Here is a 22105-nt window from a genome sequence, read left to right as displayed (position 1 = left end):
ATCATATGGATTTCTATATATTTCATAAATAAGGCCTGTAATCGTCATCATGTTATGTCAGGTCAGTTGTAATACATGGTCTAATAGAGTAGTCGAACAAATTCTTCAGACATAGACTTGAGATTTCACTTAGCTTACTCCGAAGCAAAAAAACAACAAGTCGATCGTTATTACTTGGATTACGACTGCATTTTTGGTACATGGGGCATTTTTTAGTTCTTAGAGTTTAGAGAAGAGAGCTCTAAAAATTGAATGATTGTTTAAATGAACAACGACCAAAAATTTACAACAATCAAAAGTTACCGAATTTTGTCTGCCTTGTGCATTGGATCCAGTTCAGTGTAAAACTGCAATGTTCGCACATCTGTCAACGAAGTTTGGCATCTATTGGCTAGGGATGAATGAATGCAGAAAAAAAGCAGAAAACTACTGTTGCCCATTTTGCGGTTCAGGTAATAGTGATTACTGAAAAAGCTGCGCCCAGTACCTCCAAACCATCACCCAACATTATTAGCGAGGAATATTAACACTTGTGAAACTGGTTCACATTTTTAAACAATAAGCTACAGTAATAAACGCCGCGAAGACCAAGACAACATTAACTATCGAAAGTGAAGCATTCGTCCTCCAAGATCCAATAGGCGAGGAAGGAAATGTTTGTCCGCTGTGAATGAAGGTCTCCACGGAAAATAGCATGTTACACGTACGTGATATACTAGATATACACTAACATTCGTATTATTTATTTTATTTTTAACTTTATATGTTTTATAATATATACAAAAAATGTAACTCAACTATTTGTCCAGCATCTTTTATTGTAAAATCTACCCAGAGCGCAGTTGTTTTTTTAGGACAAAAGCCAGCGAAAAATTATTCAGGCGAAAATTGTAAAGCATACAGCAATGATATCTTCTCGGATATTTTATGACGATACAAGACCTTCAGTTTGATGATATAGTTGTGATTAATCCCCCTTAAAGTGAGATATTTGTTAATAATTTTTTTCAAAGTATGAAACACAAGATAAAGTTTTCAGAGATGCTAATGTATTTGTTTTTGTGATCATCTACTGAAGACCAAAAGTCTCAATTTGTAGTAGAGTAGAATGGGATCCAATAGGTATATGGTATTATCTATGTTAGTGTAGAGGTCGCTCGTGTTGCGTGAATTAGATGGTAGAGTATAACGTTGACGACTGTCATTTCGGCTGTTACCGCGGATTAGATGTATTAGTTACGGCGTCGTTTATGTTTTCGCGCATTTTTCTGCGAAAACGCAATGTCTTTCATTCAAAGTACAGTACATTTAATCGGGCTTGAAATTTGCTCATAAAATGAGCCACAAAGAGCGAAATACACCGATTGAAAATAGAGCAGCACAAAAACACTGCGATGTGCAGAACGACCGCACAAAGAGACACTTGAAAACGAAAAAGAGTAAGATCTGTGCACCAAGAGCTGCACAATTTCGTTCACAGAGTCACCTTGAAGAGCCACTTTTTTGTGTCTCCCCTCACTGGAAAGCAGGTAGGAAGGCGAATCAAACTACAATTCAGATAAAGTTTGATCGGAAGAACGTTTTAAAAATGTTTTTTGGTTGCCTTCTCTACTTACGTGCGCGTGGGACCAAGATACACACTAAAGAGCCTCTTTATTTCTACTCTTTGTGGCGTGCAGCCATGGAGTAGAATACACGTGTGGGAGCAACACGCATCGGAGTGAAGAGGTTTATTGTGAAAGAGAAGAGCGGTGGTTCGCATGAAAAGTGCAAAGAGCGTTTGGTTTTTTTTCTCTTTATTTGCTCTGAAGTACATAACATCCCTGCATTTAATTAATGCAAAAAATGTCAAGTGAGTTTTTTCTTACGTAAAACTATTTTGTTTTGGTTTTTCGATATTTTTGGTTTTGAAAAAAATACGGACATCAATATTAAACATATGCTTGGGGGCTCGATAGGTCAGCCGTTTGGGGGTCCTGTAAGTCACTACTATAATGCAAAATTTGAATTATTTTGAAAGAAAAATGGTGCGTGATTTTGTGCGAAAAATGCTAAAATGAAGTGAAGAGGACATACAAAACTCAATTGTATCTGTGTAATGCGTAAACGTGGTGGTCCCACAGCTAAGCAACCAATGACGATGGCGATGACGAGGACACCGAAGAAGTCATTTGAAAGCACAAAACCAAACGCAGGTGCTGAAAAAACACTATTTTCAACATTTCCTTTCGCGATTTCATGTTTTTACAACATTTACCAATTTCTATTTTTTCATACCTGAATAACGTCAATGGATTATTTGTGTTATTATTTTTAAATAATCTGCAGTATCTATTCAAATAAAAGTTAAACCGTTGAATTTCTTGGCGTGTACATTGTTTTATTTAATCCCGAATATAGTGACCTATCGTACCCCCAGATTTGAAAAATATCGAAAAAAGTTCGTTCGCCTTATTGGATTGAGCTTGGAATATATTAAGACAGGTGTAAAATCATGATTTCCAGAATGTTACCAGATGTATAACCTTTCCAACGAGTGCTTGTTTTTCAAAATCAGTGCAGAAAAACCATCGCACGTGCACGCAAAAAAAAAACTGACCCACTTTACCCCCCTCCTACTATACTGCAAAAGCACTACTGACGTAAACTCATCGTCGTTTCCACCTTAACAACCAGTAACTATTTGAAACATTTTATTTTCCAAAAATTGCCACATTATTTTTAAAATACACGAGATAAGCCATTGTTGTAATACACAAATTTGTCCATTTTGATAATTCAAGCTTTTTTTTTTTGATTTCTCGAAGGCCCCCCCTCTCATATTGTGACAAATGTCAAGGAAAGCTCATATGCCAAATTTCACATCATTTGGACAATTTTAGACCCCCGCCCACTTCGCTTGAATTTTTTTGAAATTGGTGCTATGGGAAAATATGGAGGAAAAATACATTAAATCCTATAACTTTTGAAGTAGCAATCAGAAAATTATAATTTATACCTCTTTTGAAAGGAAATAATTTAGTATTTGAAAGGAGATATTTTTATTTCTAGAAAAATACGGGAAAGTGGGGTACTGGGTCATTTTGGCATTCAGGAAACAAGTAACGTAGTAACAAGACTATCTCCATTCAATTACTAATATTATTTCCTTACAAAAGAGGCATAAATTGTAATTTTCTGATTGCTACTTCAAAAGTTATAGCATTTAATGTATTTTGCCTCCATATTTTCCCATAGTACCAATTTCAAAAAAATTCAAGTGAAGTGGGCGGGGGTCTAAAATTGTCCAAATGATGTGAAATTTGGCATCTGAGCTTACTTTGACATTTGTCACAATATGAGAGGGGGGGCCTTTGAGAATTCAAAAAAAAATTTTTTTTTGCAATGCCCTACTCTACAACTTTGATGAAGACATAATTTTAATATATGCACTTGCAAGAGAGCTGGTAAATATATATCTCACTTTTAGGGTTATTAGGGTAAGGTGGGGCAAATCCGACCTAGTAAATGGTTTTGGCTGTAAAAGGCTCATTTTACATCGGATCAAGTCGTTTTATATACCAAATCAAAGGTTAAACTTCGGGCCAACTGCTATAGCATTTTACTCGCATCTCGAGAAAACTTTGAGATACAAGCGTTTTATGAAAACGTTTTTGCTGGGTAAACCCGACCGCCTATGTTTTTGGTTGATTTAGTACAGATATTACCCAAATTTTATGGTTTTTCAATGATAAATGTTATGTTATTGAATTGTAACATGAAGAATGCAAATGGAATGGTCAATATTGGAATGTCAAAATCACGAGCAGTAGCACGTAAAGATATTTCCATTTACATCGGAGCAATTGCTCGACGAATACTATATTTATCAAGTTTTTGGGTATTTCGTTTGTAATTATGAACCAATATGCAAAAAATAGTAAATAATGACAATACAAATATAATTCAATTTGATAAATGATCATTTTTTTTAGCCAAAAAGCGGTCGTTTTTACCCCACTATTTAGAGATCGGAGTTGCCCCACCGCGTCATTTTTCATTACGATGCAATTAAAAAAAAATATGAAAAAGTTGGACTAAATTCATCTATCTATCTGTACTCAATGATGCACAAAAATCAAATCAAAAGTTAGCGTAGTTGGTAAATCGATTGTCTTGTACGCAGCTCACCTGGATTCAAGTCCCAACCCCGCACATACGGTTAGAGATTTTTCTAACCCGAAGAGGCGAATGACTTTTAGGTTAAAGCCGATATAATCCAAATAATAAATCAATCAAAAGTTGTAAAAACACACTTGTTGTCGTTTGAGCATCTCAATGTAGACTAATAAAATGCTGTCATACCACCATTATGATTATTTTCGATGCTCTACACGACAATATTGATATTAGTTCGCGTAAAGTTTCCGATTTTCGATAACGGAGGGGGTCGGGTTTACCCAACGGTCGGATTGGCCCCACCTTACCCTAATCAATAAAATAACAACAACATATGGAAGAGCTTGTAATGTACACAAATTTCTCAGAAAGCGTCATTGACCCAAATTTGGCAATTTAGGCGTAATTAATAGTTCTCTTTATTTTGGCAAAAAAACACTGTGCAGAGTTGTCATCTGAGCAAACAAATCTGTCAAAGAATGGATAAACCAATTTGTTATAGTTCAGAAAAATATGCAAATGTGGCAACTCTGGTCTGTACATAACACTTAACTGAAAGCGATCTTAACTTCAACAAAATATGCTTTAATGTGAACAAAAGTTTTTACATTACTTTTTTCAAAGTTCATGAAAACGAATTTCGTTATTGGTGACCTAAGATGAGAAAATAATTCGGTTGTCTTACATCAACATTCAAAATTCGTATCGAAAAAGGTTTACCACCAATTCACCGACTATTTCCAGCTCGACAAGAGCCTCTAGGAATTATGTTAATTCAACAGAATTCAACCAAATTCTAATTAGATATAAATGAGCAGAGGTGCGACACTACCATGAATTCACATCGTGTCTCTAATTTTAGCGTAACCCCGTGAATCGAATAATCAACATCACAACTGTTTTATCACGGCAAGAATTGGAAGAATTTTCCGTCAGCCTCTTTGCCCCGACCGGTCAACTAATTACGCTTCGGGTACCATAGCAATGTTGTGTTCGCTGGACCGAATTTGAATTCATTATGTCTAATTTATCGTTCACTTTTTCTGCTCAAATACAGGACGAATGAACCTATAAGTATATACATAGTCCACCTTCACCGTTGCAAACGAATACCCGCATCACTTTGGAACCATGTACACGAACGAACAACCTGCCAATTAGTGTAGGACTTGTGGTCGTTGATTTATTTTGCCCACAACCAGGTTGTCAGTTCCCTTTTCACTTTATTCACTGAACTTTTGACCCGAAGGTTCTTGTTCACATCACTTCACTTTTATAACCTTGACCCTAACGGATTGACTCTACGTCAAACTGATACCGTGCTTGCTTTAGATCACCTTTTCGCTTTATTTTTTGCACTTTTCTTGCACCTGGTGACCTATTTAAAAACGTTTCCTCTTAGTCACTCCAAACTGTTTTTTTTTCTTCGCGCACGAAATCACGACACCCCCGTCACACTCTTACATAAGACCGAATTGATGCGTTGGACCACCTGAAGTCACGTAGGTTAAAACAAAAGTCAACACAATTTTTTTTGCAACTATGCAAACACCTTATCGCCGCGTTGAATCTAATTTGTTCCAGTCTGGTTAGCCGGTCCGCTACTGACTGAAAATTCAGGAACCTGCGCCCGGGGTTGTGGATTCCATTCAACACACGGCAGTGTTATTTGTCAATTCTATTATCAGCTGCCATTTCGACATTGATATCTCTGCCCTCACTATACTATACCCGTTCCCAAGCAGCTCGGGTTGAGTTGTGGCGATCTTTTTGAAAGAATAATAAAACATATTATTCCTGATGACACGGTGAAAATAGTTTCAAATTGTACTTTCGAATGGTTTTCCAATGCGCGGTGTGATAAATTAAAATCCTTTTTTTTCACGTCATGTAATTTTTGACGATTTGAAACATTAGTTCACACTTTTTACAGTGTACTGGGCTCATATCGGTTCTGCCATAAAATCAATACACTGCCCAAGTCTCAAGACTTGAGGCTTGGTGACGTTCGTACAAGTGATAAGCGATTCCCCTTCGCCAGCGCTCTCGACAGACGCACAACCGGATCGGGTGCTTCGAGAAGGAAAGCCTGCTTGAGTGGGACCTGGCTAAGATTAGATAATTTTTTTTTAAATGGTACTTTGGTGGCTTTGCGCACATGGTAGTAACACCCGAAAAGTGGATGTTGTTTTCTTTATGTTCAGTTGATTTTCAGGTTTGCTTTGACGTCGGTGAGCGTTAAATGTGATGCACTTTAGGTGCGGAGGATGACAAATTATGACATCTTTGGGATTTGTGGGGTACATGACGTCATTGAATGCCTGGTGCCACAGTGGTTGGACGCCAAATCTCGCCAAAATAGAGTTGAACCGTATTACCACAGCCTCAAATCGCCTACCAGATCAGATTTTTTTTGGATAAATTTAGACTTTCATTTTCTCCCGAACATACTCTGAGCTTGATACGGAAATTTTTCAGTTCATGGAGTTAGCGGAAGTTGGCGTTGTTGTACTTTGATGACCAACCTCGTGTAAGGTTTTTAAGGATATTTCTGACGATTTACCGGATATTGTTAAAAACTTACTTAGTAAGGTTCCACAGTTGACGATATAGGAGTCTAATTTCATTCTATTTCATTGCACGGGAATCAACTCGTCAACGATGGCATACTAAGCTGAATTTCATAAAAAGTAAATTTTCGCTTTGGGAACAACAATTGCAACTTTTTGTTTTCTTGTCGTCGTAGAAAAACCATTGAAAAGGGTTGCTTTACGCAATAAAAGACATTAAAGAACTTAAATTGATGGTGCCAGCCATGGATTGAGATTCAGCATACATATCTCAATCGCTGTCAGTTGAATCCCAACTGTGTTGACAGTGGTTGAGGTTAGAGCCTGGTTTAGTTTTGTTTCGAGTGGAAGCGACATTGGCCAAAATCGGCTAGGATTTTCGTCAATGTCGCTGTGGCCGTATGCTGACAGGAAAGGGGAACAAAAAACACGCGCGTGAAGTTGCTGCAATACAAAGTTAACGCTTTTTGCACAGTTAATGCCTATTTCAGGCCGCTCAAAATTATTTCATATTATCTTCGCGAATAATGTTAATAGTTTGTGCACTACGATCGATTTTTTAAAAATTATCATACTTTTTTCCTTTTACCAGTTTTCATTCTGTAGAATATATTTTGCTGAACAAAGTTTCTAGACATTGCCTCTCTATTCACCGTAAGTCCGTAACGATATTTCTTAAACGTATTTTGAGTATTTTTTGGTCGCCTAGCGGCTACTTAACAATCCTTTCCTTTCCTGCTGCGATCTACGTTCGGGGATGGCTGGAGTCTGTATTAATCGAAATCAACTTGGGAATGCCAGAAATTGTACAATGGAGGATGGTTTATTGCTCCCAGGCGTTATCAATATTTGATTTTCTGTGCGATTTCAGCTAGTCCAGATCAATACCGGAATTGCAACCGAGGGTGGTCATAGAAGCTCAAGTTCGATTAACAACAGTTACTGTATTGTCGGTTTAAAAATTCAATGATGGCAAAAATCATTTTTGAAATTCGGAAAATGGCTCCAAATTTCTTGGTTACCTTGAACATAGCAAAACTTTTTTGGAGCTTAAGAGACATGCCGTTCCTTACATGTGCAGAACTTTTCTGGTATTCGTTAGGCATTCCTAATTACTCTTTTTCCGCTCTTCTTCGCCACGAAATTACTTCAAGGTATTACTTCGTTGGGGGCTGGTTATGCTTGACCCATGAAATGGCTCGACCTTTGAGCTATGATTTAACTCTCGACTCTTCTCTTGCTTCTAATCTCCATCTATTACGTCGTCTATTTTAGCTGTCGTCTCCGTGAGCCGTTTAGATCCATGAGCCATTTAGCTCTGTTTCCGTGAGTCATTCAGCTCCAAGTCTTATCACGATCTACTCGAATACCGCCCCCCTACTGCGACCGATAGTTCCCCGACGGAGAAATTTCTACCCGCTTCCTTGAGCCATTTAGTTCCTAGCTTATATTATCTAGCAGTGAACTACCCTCAGCTCCCCTTTTCGTCACGTTTATGTTGGGTAGTCCACGGCGGCGAAGCTACCCTACCGTGAATTCCCCTCTACCGTAGATTGCTCCCGATACCAATGTTGGTTTCCGTGAGCCATCTAGTTCCCCGCTTCGTCTACTCAGTCTAGTCCCGGCGGTGGACCTAGCCTACTCAACAGGCCAGCCAAGAGGTGCTGAGTTCCATCTAGTGATTCTGGGTGAAGCGTAGTTTCCAGTTCCTTGGCGCCTCAACGACCCACTGCCAGCTATTCGACGCGATCTACTCGGTGTAATCCCCGGCGGCCTACTCACGAGCTACCTGGTGTCGAGGTCGGTCCGGCGATTCCGGTGAAGCCTGACGTCCGGTTAACGGGTGTCCCGACAACCCGAACCCTGCAACGTCGCGTACTACTCAACTGGTCCTCGGCGGTGGACCCAGTCTACACCGACGGAGAGATACCCGGCGACGGAATTTCTCCCGAAACCCGATTTGTGATTCTACTGCGGCATTCTAGCTAATGACGCTACTTTGTTGGTCCCTTCGGCACTTCCCCTGCAGCTCGGAGAGTATACTGGTGACAATGTCCTAGATATACTCATCGCGGCACATCTCTTCGACGATATTGTCCAGTGTTATATCAGGCATATCCCTTCGGACTTCTTCGAACCTAGAGCATTCGAAGACCACGTGTTTCGGTGTCTCTTGCACGTCCATACACTCCGGGCAAAGGGGTGACGAAGCATGTCCAAACCTATGCAGGTACTTCCGGAAGCAACCGTGCCCGGACAAAAACTGCGTCAAATGGAAGTTCACATCTCCATGCACCCAAGCCGACACATTTGGGATGAGTCGGTGGGTCCACCTTCCTTTTTCCGCATCGTACCACTTCTGCTGCCATTTATCCAACGAATCCGTCCGGTTCGAGCGACCAGTCTCCTTGTATTACGTGCACTTCTCCGTTGGTAGCATTCCACGTTTTCAGCCAGAGTGATGCAGATGTGAACCATCCCAGCGATAATGCATGCTGCCTCCGACGAAATTGTTCTGTAAGCACTCGCGACTCGTGCGGCCATCAGCAGGAATGTCCTGTTCAGCTTTTCACAGTTCCGCTTAGTTTTCAGCGCAGCACCCCAGACAGGAAGCACCCCATATCGAAGTATCGATGACGAAACAGTAGATAGCAGATGTCTCGCGCTGCTTCTTGGACCGCCAAAGTTTGGCATGATTCTCGCTATTGCGTTCGTTGTCTTCGCCGACTTTTCACCGGCATAGTCGACGTGATTGTTGAAACTCAACTGGTCGAAGATTATCACTTCCAATTGTTTAACCGCACGCTTCGATGCAATCACGACTATCCGTTGCATCCGTTGAACCGCTTTGCAGTTGCTAACCAACAACACCTCCGTCTTGTGGTGAGCTATTTGCAGCTTGACCCCGTTCATCCAGCTTTCGATCGCGCCTATTGACTCCGACACCGATACCTCCACTTTTTTAAGTATCTCACCTATCACCGCTAGGACACGTCGTCGGTGAAACCCACGATTTTCACTTTCCTAGGCAGCTGCAGCGTTAAGACCCTATCGTACATCCCGTTCCAAAGGGTTGAACCGAGAATGGAGCCCTGAGGAACGCCGGCTGTGACACGCAATGACTTCTGCCCTTCGCTCGTCTCGTACAGCATCACTCTGCTCTGAAAGTAGCTCTTCAGGATCTGGCATAGATAGTCGGGAACTCTCATTCTATGCAGCGCTGCAGCGATGGCTTCCCAGCTGGCACTGTTAAACGCGTTCTTCGCATCTATCGTGACCACAGCGCAATATCGATCTCCTTTTCGCTTCTGTTTAGATGACTTCTCAGCACTCTCGAGCACTATCCGAATTGCATCCATCCTTTATCCTTTCCAGTAGTTTTCCAAGTGTATCCAGCAGAAATATGGGCTTATACGAGGCCGGATCGACATGTGGCTTCCCTGGCTTCGGCAGCAACACCAGCTTCTGGACCTTCCATATTTCGGGGAAGTAGCATTCATTTAGACCATCCTGAACATGTCCGAATATGCCAGGATCGCAGTTTTCAGCACCACGTTTGGTATTCCATCCGGACCAGGGGCTTTCTTTGATTTCAGGTTCTTCGATACATTTGCGAGCTCGTCGTTCGCCACTGGCCGATCGTCCGTGTTTGCTCCTTCTTCGTCGCCGTACGGTGTTGGTGGCCAGATAGTTGGATCGTGCTTCGGGAAAAGACCATCGACGATTATCTTCAGCTTTCTCGGGCACATTTCGGCTGGCGTCGTCGAGCCCTTCATTTTCGCCCTCATGACTCGGTACGCGTCGCCCCAGGGATTGGCGTCTACTTCTCGGCACAGCTCCTTGTGGCAATCTGACTTGCTAAATCTGATCTCCCGTTTTAAAGCGGCCCTAGTATCCCGAAACGCTGCCTTGCGCTTTTATCTATCTGGTTCCGATATTGCTCTCTGAGCCTGCATTCTGGCTCTGAGACAAGCAGCACGTAGCGTACTAAGCGTCTCGTTCCACCAGTAAGCTGGACGCCGTTTGTTGTGTGGTTTCGCGGCATTGTGGCGTCACAAGCTGTCACAATCCTTTTTGTTAGGTCAACCACGTTCTCGGTCTTGCCGTTCAGTCGAAGTGCCTCAACGAAGAGGTCTTTATGCAAGGCTTTCGTCTTCCACTTTCGTTCACCGGTTTTTCTTCTCCGTACTGCAGCAGGGTTCCGTTGACCGATACGGTAGTGGATCTCCTAGTGGTCACTAACTATGCGTATACGTTTCGCATCCTCTCCAATCCATGTTCGCCGTCAATGAGGGACTACAGAATGTGACGTCGATGATAGGCTCCCTTCCGTCTCTCCGAAATGTGCTAATAGAGCCTTCATTGTATAATCGTACGTCTAGCTTCGCTAGAGCTTCCTGCAGGATACACCCTCTTGTGTTGGTTATTCTACTGTCCCATTCCACAGCCCAGCCGTTGAAGCCATCACCAATGACTACCGGCTTCCGAACTATCAACTGCTCGGTTAACTGCTCCAGTATTAGGCTGAACTGCTCTACTGTCCACCTTGGAGGAGAGTAGCAGCTACATACGAAGATGCCGTTGATTTTGGTTATTATGAAACCCTCGTATGAACGTTCTACCACTTCTTGGATGGGGAATCTTCCCATTACTTGTATCACAGCGGTTCCTGATCTATCCGCCACCCAGTTACCGTTATTAGGGGGGACTTGATAAGGCTCTGTGATCAAAGCGACATCGCACATAGTTTCTGTCGTAGACTGCCACAACAGTTGTTGTGCGGTATCACAGTGATTCATGTTTATCTGGGTCACCTCCATCACCGTTGGCCTGCAGTCGCCTTCTTGTAGGCTGGGCATTTAAAGCCACCCGTCTGATGGTCGTTTCCTTCCGCTGGGGTGCAAAGCAAGCACTTCGGCCTCTGCGTGCAGTCTCTCGCAAGATGGCCCATCTCTCCGCTTTTCCAGCACATCCCGGATCTGTCCGGGCCTTTGCAAGCCCCTGCTAAATGTCTAAAGCCTAAACATTTGAAGCATTTCCCCGCTTGTTTATTTACTCGTGGGGCGGCTCTCAGTAGGCATCTCGACCATCCAACTGTAACTTTCCCTAGTAACAATTTAGGTTTTATGGTAGTTTTATAGCCTCTCATAAAACTTAGATTGGAGTTGTAGCGTGCTATAAAACTTCAAGTGTTACTTGGGTTACCTACCTCCAGTGCCTTGTCTGCAGCGGTTACCGGTAAACGAGTCATCGCTGTCTGCGTTCCTCCGTATCCCTTCCTTAACCGGATCATCATGTGCACCTCGCCCAGTTTGCACTGCTGCTTCATAGCACCTCTCAGCTCGTCTTTCGTCGTTATTTCGTCAAGGTCCTTGCACACAATTACCATCTCCGGGCTTAAGGCTTTAACTTCTGCCTTTCCATCCATTGATTTAGTTATAGTCTCCTGCAAGGCAGAGCTACTAGTCGTAGTATTCTTCTTCAGCTCGAAGAGCATCTCATTTTTTTGGTACGCCTGACTCTTAACACGTTTTCCTCCAAATCTTTCAGCTCCGGGTCCTCTCTGACCTTTTTGAGCAGTGCTGCGTACGTAGTCTCGTCATTTGCTTTGACGAGCACGGCTTCTCCTTTAGGCGCCTTCTGACGAACCGAGGGTTTTCCTTTTGTCTTCTGCTCCCCTTTTCACTCCACCTTCTTTTTTACAGTTTCCTGTGTTTTTCCTTTCGACATACAACGGTACTCACGCTTTCTCCCTGTCGGGTGGTGTCCTTTTCTTCGGCAACAACAGCGTCCTCGAGCGTCTGCCTCTTTGGCCCGCCTGGTCTTTCGTCTCCTGACCAGGAACTTGTCCTCTTTGGAGTCATGGGAACTGGCATGTTCTCCACTCCAATCTGCTTCTCCTTACTCTGTTTCGTGTGTGTATACTGTATATGTGTGTGTATGTGACCACATTTTCATTCACTTTCTCATAGATGGCTGAAACGATTTTCACAAACTTAGTCTCAAATGAAAGGTACAACATTCCCATCGGCTGCTATTGAATTTCTAATGGATCCGACTTCCGGTTCCGGAATTACAGGATGATGAGTACAATCACGCCGCAAATCCCGATTTTAACAAATTCTGCAACGAATGTATAAAGGTGAATTGTAGCACTAGGTCACTAACAGCGATTCAAAGTCTTTTTGGCAACATTGGCCACCATAATCGGTTCCGGAAGTCCCGGCGAAATTATCCAAAGTCAGAATAACAGTCACATCGTTTTCTCGGAGATGGTTTGGCTGATTCGACCAAACTTAGTCTCAAATGAAGGGTTTTTTATCCGCGCTATTAAATTCCATCCCGATCCGACATCAAAGCAAATTCCGATTCAAACCGATGAATCCAAAAAAAGGTAAAAAATTCCGCTAAAATTAAAAAATTCCGCTAAAACTACATTGATCACCGTAGTTTCCCGTAAATATTTGGCCGATTTTCACAAACTTAGTCCCAAACGATAGCTATATTATCTCCACAGATGTGTATAAAATTTCGCTTATATGGCTCTGGAATATAGACTGAACCGTCCGATCACATATCCCAGACCCCATGAAATTGGAACCCATGAAATCTCAGATATCGAATTGTCAAACATCTTTAAAATGCATGAAACGTCAAGATTTGATGTACCCTCGAAAAAGATTTTTTTGGCAAAAATAGACATTTTGGGACATTTTGGCTGTTTAGAAAAATTTTCGTTAACAATGTGTGGTGTTTAGTCCATTTGGGCATAAAGAACCCTTCCTACACATTTTACGAACATTATCTTTCTTCTCCCACCAGCTGATCAAGACGACTAAACTAAGTCTCAGACCGCCGATTACTGGTTGTGATGGTTCAAGTTTTTGATTTGGCCCCTTCCCTGTTACAAAATTTTAGAACTCGAATATTGATTTCTTTTCTTGTATATAATTGTCAAGCAACGAATCATAAAAATGTAATATATACATTTGAAAGTTTACAATGAATATAAACAACGATGAAATCCTAGTATTCATTATTGAGAAATGCACAATTACTCCGCTAGGTGGATTTAAACAGGTTTTTTTTGCTGGTCAGGTTTAGTTCCGAACACATACATACAAACAGGATATTAATAACAGTGAGAAAATGATACAAAGCAAAATGCGCCATTGTCGATGCTGAAAAGCCGGCGGAGGAGGCAAGCGAAATCATCACACTCATCCACTTATAAATACCATTTTAAGACTAAACGAGTGTATGTCGTCATAGCATAAGTAGAAAAAAGGTCATTTTAGCGGCTCTAATCTAGGAATCTGATTTCCTAGAAGTATCAGGTCATATGTCCTCATGTGCAAGAATGGTGCAGTGCTCATAGTCAGTACTACGATGTGCAAGAGCATGAGTTCAAATCTGAGTGCATCTCCTACTTTTTTCATTAAGCGTGAAATCACCAAGTGTTTATATATCACTTTTATCCACCCATAATTATCTGATAGCATGGGTAGATGTATAAAGTGTTGGTTAGCGATCTGCCCGTGCGGGTTCGTTCTTCAATGCTAGCAGTCTTGTTTGTCAAAAATGTATTGGTCACTCATCCACATATATCGCTAATACATAGACAAAATTAATTTTTTTTGTTTCTTGCATTACATGTTAGGAAGCTTCTTGCAATTTTTGCACATGACTAGAACTCTTGCAATTTGAGTTGGCGTACCTTACATTAATGTAAGTGATTCTTACCGGGTATGCTTTGGGTGTACTAGTTTGACTGTTTTGAAAAAAATGAGCAATCGATAATTTGAATTGAAGCAATTCGTTTTGTAATGATAGAAAGGGCAGCAGGGATTGGTATCTCTAGGAAAAAATAAGGGTGAACATAGTAAACAAACTGACGCACATGAAACATTTAATCCAGAGAAACAACAAGAACTGATTGCTGGCATCATAAGACCGTGTGAGGTTTTCCACTGTTTGCACAAACTCTGCAAAAAACCTCATGATTAATGCCTTAATAAACAAAAATTATCTCATCAGAGGTTTTATATATTTAAATATAATAATTAATAATAACATGGTCCCAATAGCATTTTTGTCTGAAATGATCCAGAGGATTGCTGTATGCAGAAGCCGTCTCCACTCCATTCGGTCTATTGCTGCTTGTCGCCAGCCTCGCAGTCTTCGAAGGGTCCGCAGGTCGTCCTCTATCTGGTCGATGCACCGTACTCGCTGTGCTCTCCGTCTTCTTGTTCCTGTAGGGTCCCCCTAAAAAAACAACTTAACCGGGTGGTCGCCCGACATTCTTACGACGTGTCCAACCCACCGCAAACGTTCTATTTTTGCGGTATGCGCGATGGATCGTTCTTTTTTTAGCAGCTGGTGCAACTCATGGTTCATTCGCCATGAGTTGCACCAGCTGCTGTCGTGGTCGTAGAGGACCATCGGTCTAATCAGCGTCTTGTAGATAATCAACTTCGTGCGGAGGCGAATTTGGTGCGATCGGAGCGTCCTCCGGAGTCCAAACAAGGGACGCCCGCTAAGATCCGCCTCTGAATTTCTCTGCTGGTATCATTATTGGTGGTTACCACTGAGTCCAAATACACGAATTCGTCAACCACCTCGATTTCGTCGCTGTTAATCCGAATTCGGGATGGGAGGTCCACATTGTCGTTTCTAGAACCTCTTCCTCTCATGTATTTTGTCTTCGAAACATTTCCGACATAGCCTCAAAGTTCCGTGCCATTATGTCAATGTCGTCGGCGAAGCCAAGAAGCTGGACGGACTTCCTGAAGATCGTGCCACTCGTGCCTATGCCCGCTCTCCTTATTACACATTCTAACGCAACGTTGAACAGCAGGCTCGATAGACAAGTTATCCTCCAGGGAGAGATATGCGGAGACGCCATCTTGAGCCAGTCTACTTCTTTTTGGGAGCACCGCTAAATTTTTGCAATGAAATTGAAGGTTGCCAATTTGTCCGCATTTCTTTCACATATCTCTCCCTGGAGGATAATTAATTAAAACTACTTTGCGAAAAATACCAAACCAAGGTTGTCTAATTCATAAGGCTCACTGAAAAAGTATATCTTGAACAGTGTTTTCTTTGCTTGCTGTTTTTCGTTGTAAGACCTATTGACTCTACAAAACAAGGTTCCTGGCAGCGCATTATGCAGGTTTTGAAAATACCCTTTTAATTTAACGAGCACAATCTTTAATAATAAATGAAGAGCTCCAAAAGTTCTTTCTACTGTCCGTGGAGGTACTTTTGCCATATGTAAAACATCAAACAGTATTCCACTTTGAAGTTGTGTGATCTTAATTAGTGAGTGTAATGTACAAAATATACTATTTTTGGCGTAAAGTAGCTTCCGATGACGGTACCACTATTTGAAATGTAAACGCGATCAATAACAATAAAAATTTTCAGCTTTAAGTTGTCTTACACCAAAATAGCGAGTTTGTGGCTTGGTAAAAAGAATTAGCTAATAGCCTCCTTTGTTCTGTGCCCAAATTTTACCAACATCAAAGTAGGTTCTAGAATTTGAACTAAAGCTGCAATTTTGCAATTGCAATGAATTATGTTTTTCTAGGAAATGGTATTTTTTTGTATTGTGCGTCTACAAAAATGATCTGAATTTAACCGTGGTTGACGGTTCGGTTGTGATGCTATCGGAAAGTGTCTAATTGAGACACGGGTAACAACTTGTAGTTTCTTGATCATTGCGTTGTTTTTATTTGTACTAAAATATCAAATGAAAAACCTGATAGTAATAATCCTCTGGCTCACAATGGTCCTCGTTATCAAATCCGGTATAATAACGGTACAATTACTCACGTGACCTACGGTATATGTATAATCAAGAGTTTAAAAGTTACAGCCGAGAGCGTAATATCTTATCAAATCTCGGTAATTAGGTTGTAAACGGATTTTCTCTTTTAGTGTAGGCGCTGGTTGTAATAAAGCAGGTGAAAATGAGACAGTTTGCCGATTCTTGTTAATTACACCAGAAACAGCTGATTTTGAGGCACTCCGAGGAGGTTGTCAAAGATTTTTAGATCTTTGATAGTTCAATTTATCCCAAAAAAATATTTCTAAAAACCCCGCAAACAAAACCGGTTGCAGCATATTGCAAAACAACAGTCTAAACTATAGATTTTTGTTTGTTTGTTTATTTTCTTTTGCGACCCTTTAACCTGATGGTCATCCGGGTCAAGTCTAAATTAGATAATTAGAGCAACTCGAGAATCACTTCACGCGTAAACAAACACTTACAGGATATGCGTCGAGTGGTTCCTCCTCGGGGGTTAAAGCTAGTGACGATTGTCGGTGACCGTATCTTGCCGAACTGCTTGATGTTCCACCTGTGGCAGTGAGAGAAAGAGAGAAGAAAACGGAAACAAACATTAGCAAAGTATGGGTGAATTTGGCAAAACAAAATTATTGAAAATAAGGCAGATGCCCAATTCGACAGATAAATCAACACGATCGCATTGCTTAGGATTGCCTCATCGTGGATCAATCTTCCTTTTTTTATTTTGGTTTCTGTTATTATTATCAATTCGGCTTTAGGCCGCTTCAAAGCCAATGTGCGTGTTTACATAAACTTGATTGGGGTCTTAATTCATGATCATCTGCAAAACATTACGTAATGCACTTGGATGAGATGCATGGGGAGCACATGAGCAGCGGCATTGTGCTTTCTCACGTAGTCGTCTGTTGTGGTTAATCTTCATCGACCATTCCGTTATTGACATTTTTGAATTCAGAATTTCTTCTTATATACAGTGTGTTTGATTCATCCTTAAGAATCTTTTGAGAGCTGATAGAAGGTTGAAAAAAATCTACCAAATGTTACAAATGTTGCTGAACTTAGATTTGACGGAACACAAGCCGTGGATTTTAGAGTCCGTCAGATAACCAAGTTGGTTACCAGATACTGATGAGAGGAAGTTGGTACATAAACATATAAAATCGATTATCTCTGAATTGAAATATAATCATTTGAAGAGTTGCTCATTGTAGATAATGTGCTTAATAATTGCATGTTTAATTAACCAGTTTCAAAATGATCAACGTTAAGGGGTCCAACCATAGAGGTATTTAAAAATAAGGTAGAAGAGATTTTATTCTTTTCAGCCCCCAATACCTCAAAAGGGTCGAACGACGCATTATGCGTATTTGACATATTCACGCTATTTTTGTTGTTGTACTGTAAATATCTAGATACCAATCTAAGCGCCATCCATTAATTACAGACCATGTGGGACACCAACTAATGAATGAAGGCTCCCATACCCCTATGTGTCCATAATTTGCTTCCGACATAACTGCACCATGCCATCAACGAAACCAAATTTAACACTGCGTCTCAATTACATCAAAGCGTCACTTTGCAGCTCCTCTACAAAAAAAACCCACGACAACCGCAGCCTATCAATCCATAACCATCCGGTTCGCTCAAATTGGTATCTGATGTCACCTCGTTAGTGCGTCTTTAAGGGGGGTGGGCTCTTTTCGCAAACTGCCATTTCAACACATGCCAATCGAAACTGGATCCGAGCAAACCGATGCTAATGTGAGCTGAAGAGTCTCATAGCAGCAGCACAGTGTGGTGGCCCTAGTTCGGTTGCAGTAGCCCGTCTTCGAGTCTAGGGGGAGTGTTGATTTTCCTCGTTCCGGCTCATTACGACGACGAAGGAAATGGATATTCCTCGCTACCATCATACAGGCATTGTCACCCTCAGTGAGTTGGGCTTGGACAGACTTCTGCACGGTTTCGTCGTCCAATTGGTCAAGGTTGGTGGGCGTAAAAAAGCGTGACTTCATGGTCCGTAGAGAGATGACGGGAAAATCAGGTCGTAAAGGCACAATCACGCTCGGCCAGTCTGGGCTTGGCGTTCGCGGCGGGACGTCATTTTCCTTGATTTTCTAAACCACGCTCATAAATGCAGCGCCACGTCAGAGATGCCCATTTGAGGCATAGTCACGTGCTTTAAAGGCCAGCTGCCAATTTATTTATTTATTGATTCTTTCACTTTTGCGTTCGAGTCGCTTTCAGCTGTCACCAGCACACCAGCGGGCTCGGGCTGCGGGGTTGTGTGCCGGCATAACACGGTTCGCACTTTCGCTATCAATGGTGCAGATTAAGTTTTTTTTTCGCTCCGGAGCTGCATGCTGCGAAACATACGTGTGAGTAGTTTGGGTTGACGTTCACCTGTTTGGGAGGATTTTGGAGAAATTGGCATTTTACAGGTTTATCGCGCCTCGCGAAATTTATTTACGGAATCTGTTTAAGTGCCGTGGGCAAAACAGAAATTTGTATAATGAGGTGCTTCGATTTTGAATTATTACCGATGAAATGTAAAGCCGGGGTTTACTAACGATGCTGATGCGCTTCCTAAAACTGCGTTGAATACTTTCCTCTTTGGTAGCTAATCTTTAAGTTGACAGCTTTTAATTGGCACCGTTAAGCTAACGCAAATTTGCCTTATCAAATAAACGAAGTCAATAAAAAATAAATTGACAGCTTGTTTATAATAAGTTAGTACCGTAAACCGGGGTGACTTTGATAATTGGGGTGACATTGATCACTCGAAACTTTTTTCGTAGATCGCTCATTAAACCAGAATAATGTACCGAATCATTTTAATTTGAATTGATTTTTACTCTAAACTTATAAAATACTGATTTGTTATACTTTTTGAGTATATTGTTCGGTTTTTGGGTACAAAAACTGCAAAAAACCGAAATTTGACTTCTACTGATTTTTATGAAGCTTCGTAAAGTGTCTATTTTTTATAAAACAAATAAATCTCAGATTTGAGCAAGAGTAATAAATCACAAGCGAGTTTTTATTTTCCTTTAGATTGGGATATGCTAAATGTAGTTTTAGGAGTTTGTTTATTTTTAATACATTTTTTGTGAAACTAGTTGGCAATTATTTCAAATTATTTTAAGCTAAAATTTGCAACATTTTTTTTATTTTTTTTTTTATTCATTTCGTTTATTTGATAGGCACAAATGCGTTAGCTTGGCGGTGCCAAATTCTTTTGTTTTTACATTTTGTATATTTTAAAACTAGGAGGTTACAATGTTGAAATATTTATTTAAAAAAGAAAATTTTACAGCTATCTTAAGACTAGAAATAAGATTCTATATACAAGAGAGGGGGCGAAAGATTTTTTTTTATGAAAAAATTTTAAAACAAGGAATTCAATAGTAATAATTTTTAGGAAATATTTACAGTTATCTTAAAACTAACAATATAGTTTGGTACACAAAAGGGGGAACAAATATTTATGAGAAAATTCGCAGGTGTTTTAAAACTAGGGATACAATTCTATTTACAAGATGGGGGACAATAGTTTTAACAAAGAGGTAAAATTACAACTATCTTAAAACTAGGAATACAGAATACAAATTTGAACTTTTTTAGCGGAGACTTATGCTTGGTCAAGATATTCAGAGGGGGGCTGTAGAAGCAGTTGTATCAAGGACAGGGGAGAGAAAGCGTAGATGGTGACCAGGAGAGAAGAGCAAAACTTGCAACTTTCGCTCAAACGGGAGATCAGCGAAAGATTACCGCCTCAGTCTAGTAGGTCGGATTGGCGGATGGTATTCTTCGGACCCGCGGGGAATCCTTCAAAAGTCATCGGACCTTGAGTCGCTCTCGCTTCAGTTTCCGTAGTGGTAAGTGCGACGGCGGTTACATAGTTGCAGTCTGGAGCTGATCGGTCCCACAAGGCAAGAGAAAGCTTCTAAAACGAGAAATAAAAAGAAAGGGGCTAAATTGGGATATTTGTCGTTTTTATGAAAGTATAAATAAGGGACATATAGGGGAAATCACGATTTGCCAGTATATCTCGGACTGGGACATTGGGTGGTCTACCTCGGGCCCGAAGGGAATCCTTTAACTGAGACCTGGCGTCCAAGTACCCGGCGCATACCCAGACAACGTGCTCGATGTCGTGATAGCCCTCGTCACAAGCGCACAGACTACTCTCCGCAAGCCCAATACGCCGCAGATGCGCATCCAAGGTGTAGTGGTTGGACATAAGTCGGGACATTACACGAATAAAATCCCGACCCACATCCATCCCCCTGAACCAAGGCTTCGTTGATACCTTTGGGATAATGGAATGTAGCCATCGTCCAAGTTCACCATTGCTCCACGAGGTTTGCCAACTGTTGAGTGTCCTCTGACGACAAATACTAAAAAATTCGTTGAAGCAGATTGGTCTTTCGTATATGTCACCATTTAATGCGCCCACCTTTGCTAATGAGTCGGCCTTTTCATTGCCCGGGATAGAGCAATGAGAGGGGACCCAAACAAAGGTAATTTGATAAGATTTTTCAGATAACGTACACAAGGACTCCCGTATCTTCCCCAGGAAATATGGGAATTGCTTTTTGGGCTTCATCGCACGAAGAGCCTCGATGGAGCTGAGGCTGTCCGAAATGATGAAGTAGTGATCTGTGGGCAGAGTGTCGATGATCCCAAGGGTGTACTGAATTGCAGCTAACTCTGCGACGTAAACTGAAGCGGGATCATTGAGCTTGAATGAAGCGGTGATAGTATTGTTGAAGATACCGAAGCCAGTGGACCCATCGAGATTTGATCCGTCAGTGTAGAACATTTTGTCACAGTCGACTTCTCGGAATTTATTATAAAATATATTGGGGATCACCTGCGGGCGTATATGGTCCGGGATTCCACGAATCTCTTCCTTCATGGATGTGTCGAAGAATACAGTAGAATCAGAAGTATCTAGGAAACGAACACGGCTGGGAGTACATGAAGAAGGATTAATGCTCTGTGCCATGTAGTCGAAGTACAAGGCCATAAATCGGGTTTGAGAATTAAGCTCGACGAGCCTCTCGAAGTTTTCAATCACCAACGGGTTCAGAATGTCGCATCGGATGAGCAATCGATATGAGAGTTCCCAAAATCGATTTTTTAGCGGAAGAACGCCCGCCAGCACTTCGAGACTCATCGTATGGGTCGAGTGCATGCAACCCAAGGCAATGCGCAAGCAACGATACTGGATTCTCTCCAGTTTGATGAAGTGTATGTTCGCAGCGGAGCGGAAACAGAAACACCCGTACTCCATCACCGACAATATCGTTGTTTGGTATAACCTGATCAGGTCTCCTGGGTGAGCACCCCACCATGTTCCAGTTATTGTTCGGAGAAAATTGATCCTTTGTTGGCATTTCTGTTTCAGATACCTAATGTGACATCCCCAGGTACCTTTAGAGTCGAACCAGACCCCGAGATATTTAAATGTGAAAACCTGGTTGATCGTTGCACCCATTAATAGAAGCTGGAGTTGCGCCGGCTCACGCTTCCTAGAAAAAACAACCAACTCAGTTTTCTC

General features: G+C 41.4%; 1 protein-coding gene across 10 annotated transcripts in view; it reads right to left on the bottom strand.

The window, feature by feature from the left end:
* The window catches only part of LOC131692520 (high affinity cAMP-specific and IBMX-insensitive 3',5'-cyclic phosphodiesterase 8), a 591531-nt gene that overhangs the window by 86757 nt on the left and 482669 nt on the right, over positions 1-22105 (bottom strand). For all 10 annotated transcript variants that reach the window (XM_058979616.1, XM_058979617.1, XM_058979619.1 and 7 more), the window contains one exon: positions 17001-17089. In XM_058979616.1, the coding sequence (XP_058835599.1) occupies positions 17001-17089 (89 nt within the window). The remainder of the gene's footprint in view (positions 1-17000; positions 17090-22105) is intronic.

This window comes from Topomyia yanbarensis, chromosome 3 (assembly GCF_030247195.1).
Source record: "Topomyia yanbarensis strain Yona2022 chromosome 3, ASM3024719v1, whole genome shotgun sequence".
NCBI classification, from domain to species: Eukaryota; Metazoa; Arthropoda; class Insecta; order Diptera; family Culicidae; genus Topomyia; species Topomyia yanbarensis.
This window is presented reverse-complemented; position numbering and strand designations above follow the sequence as displayed.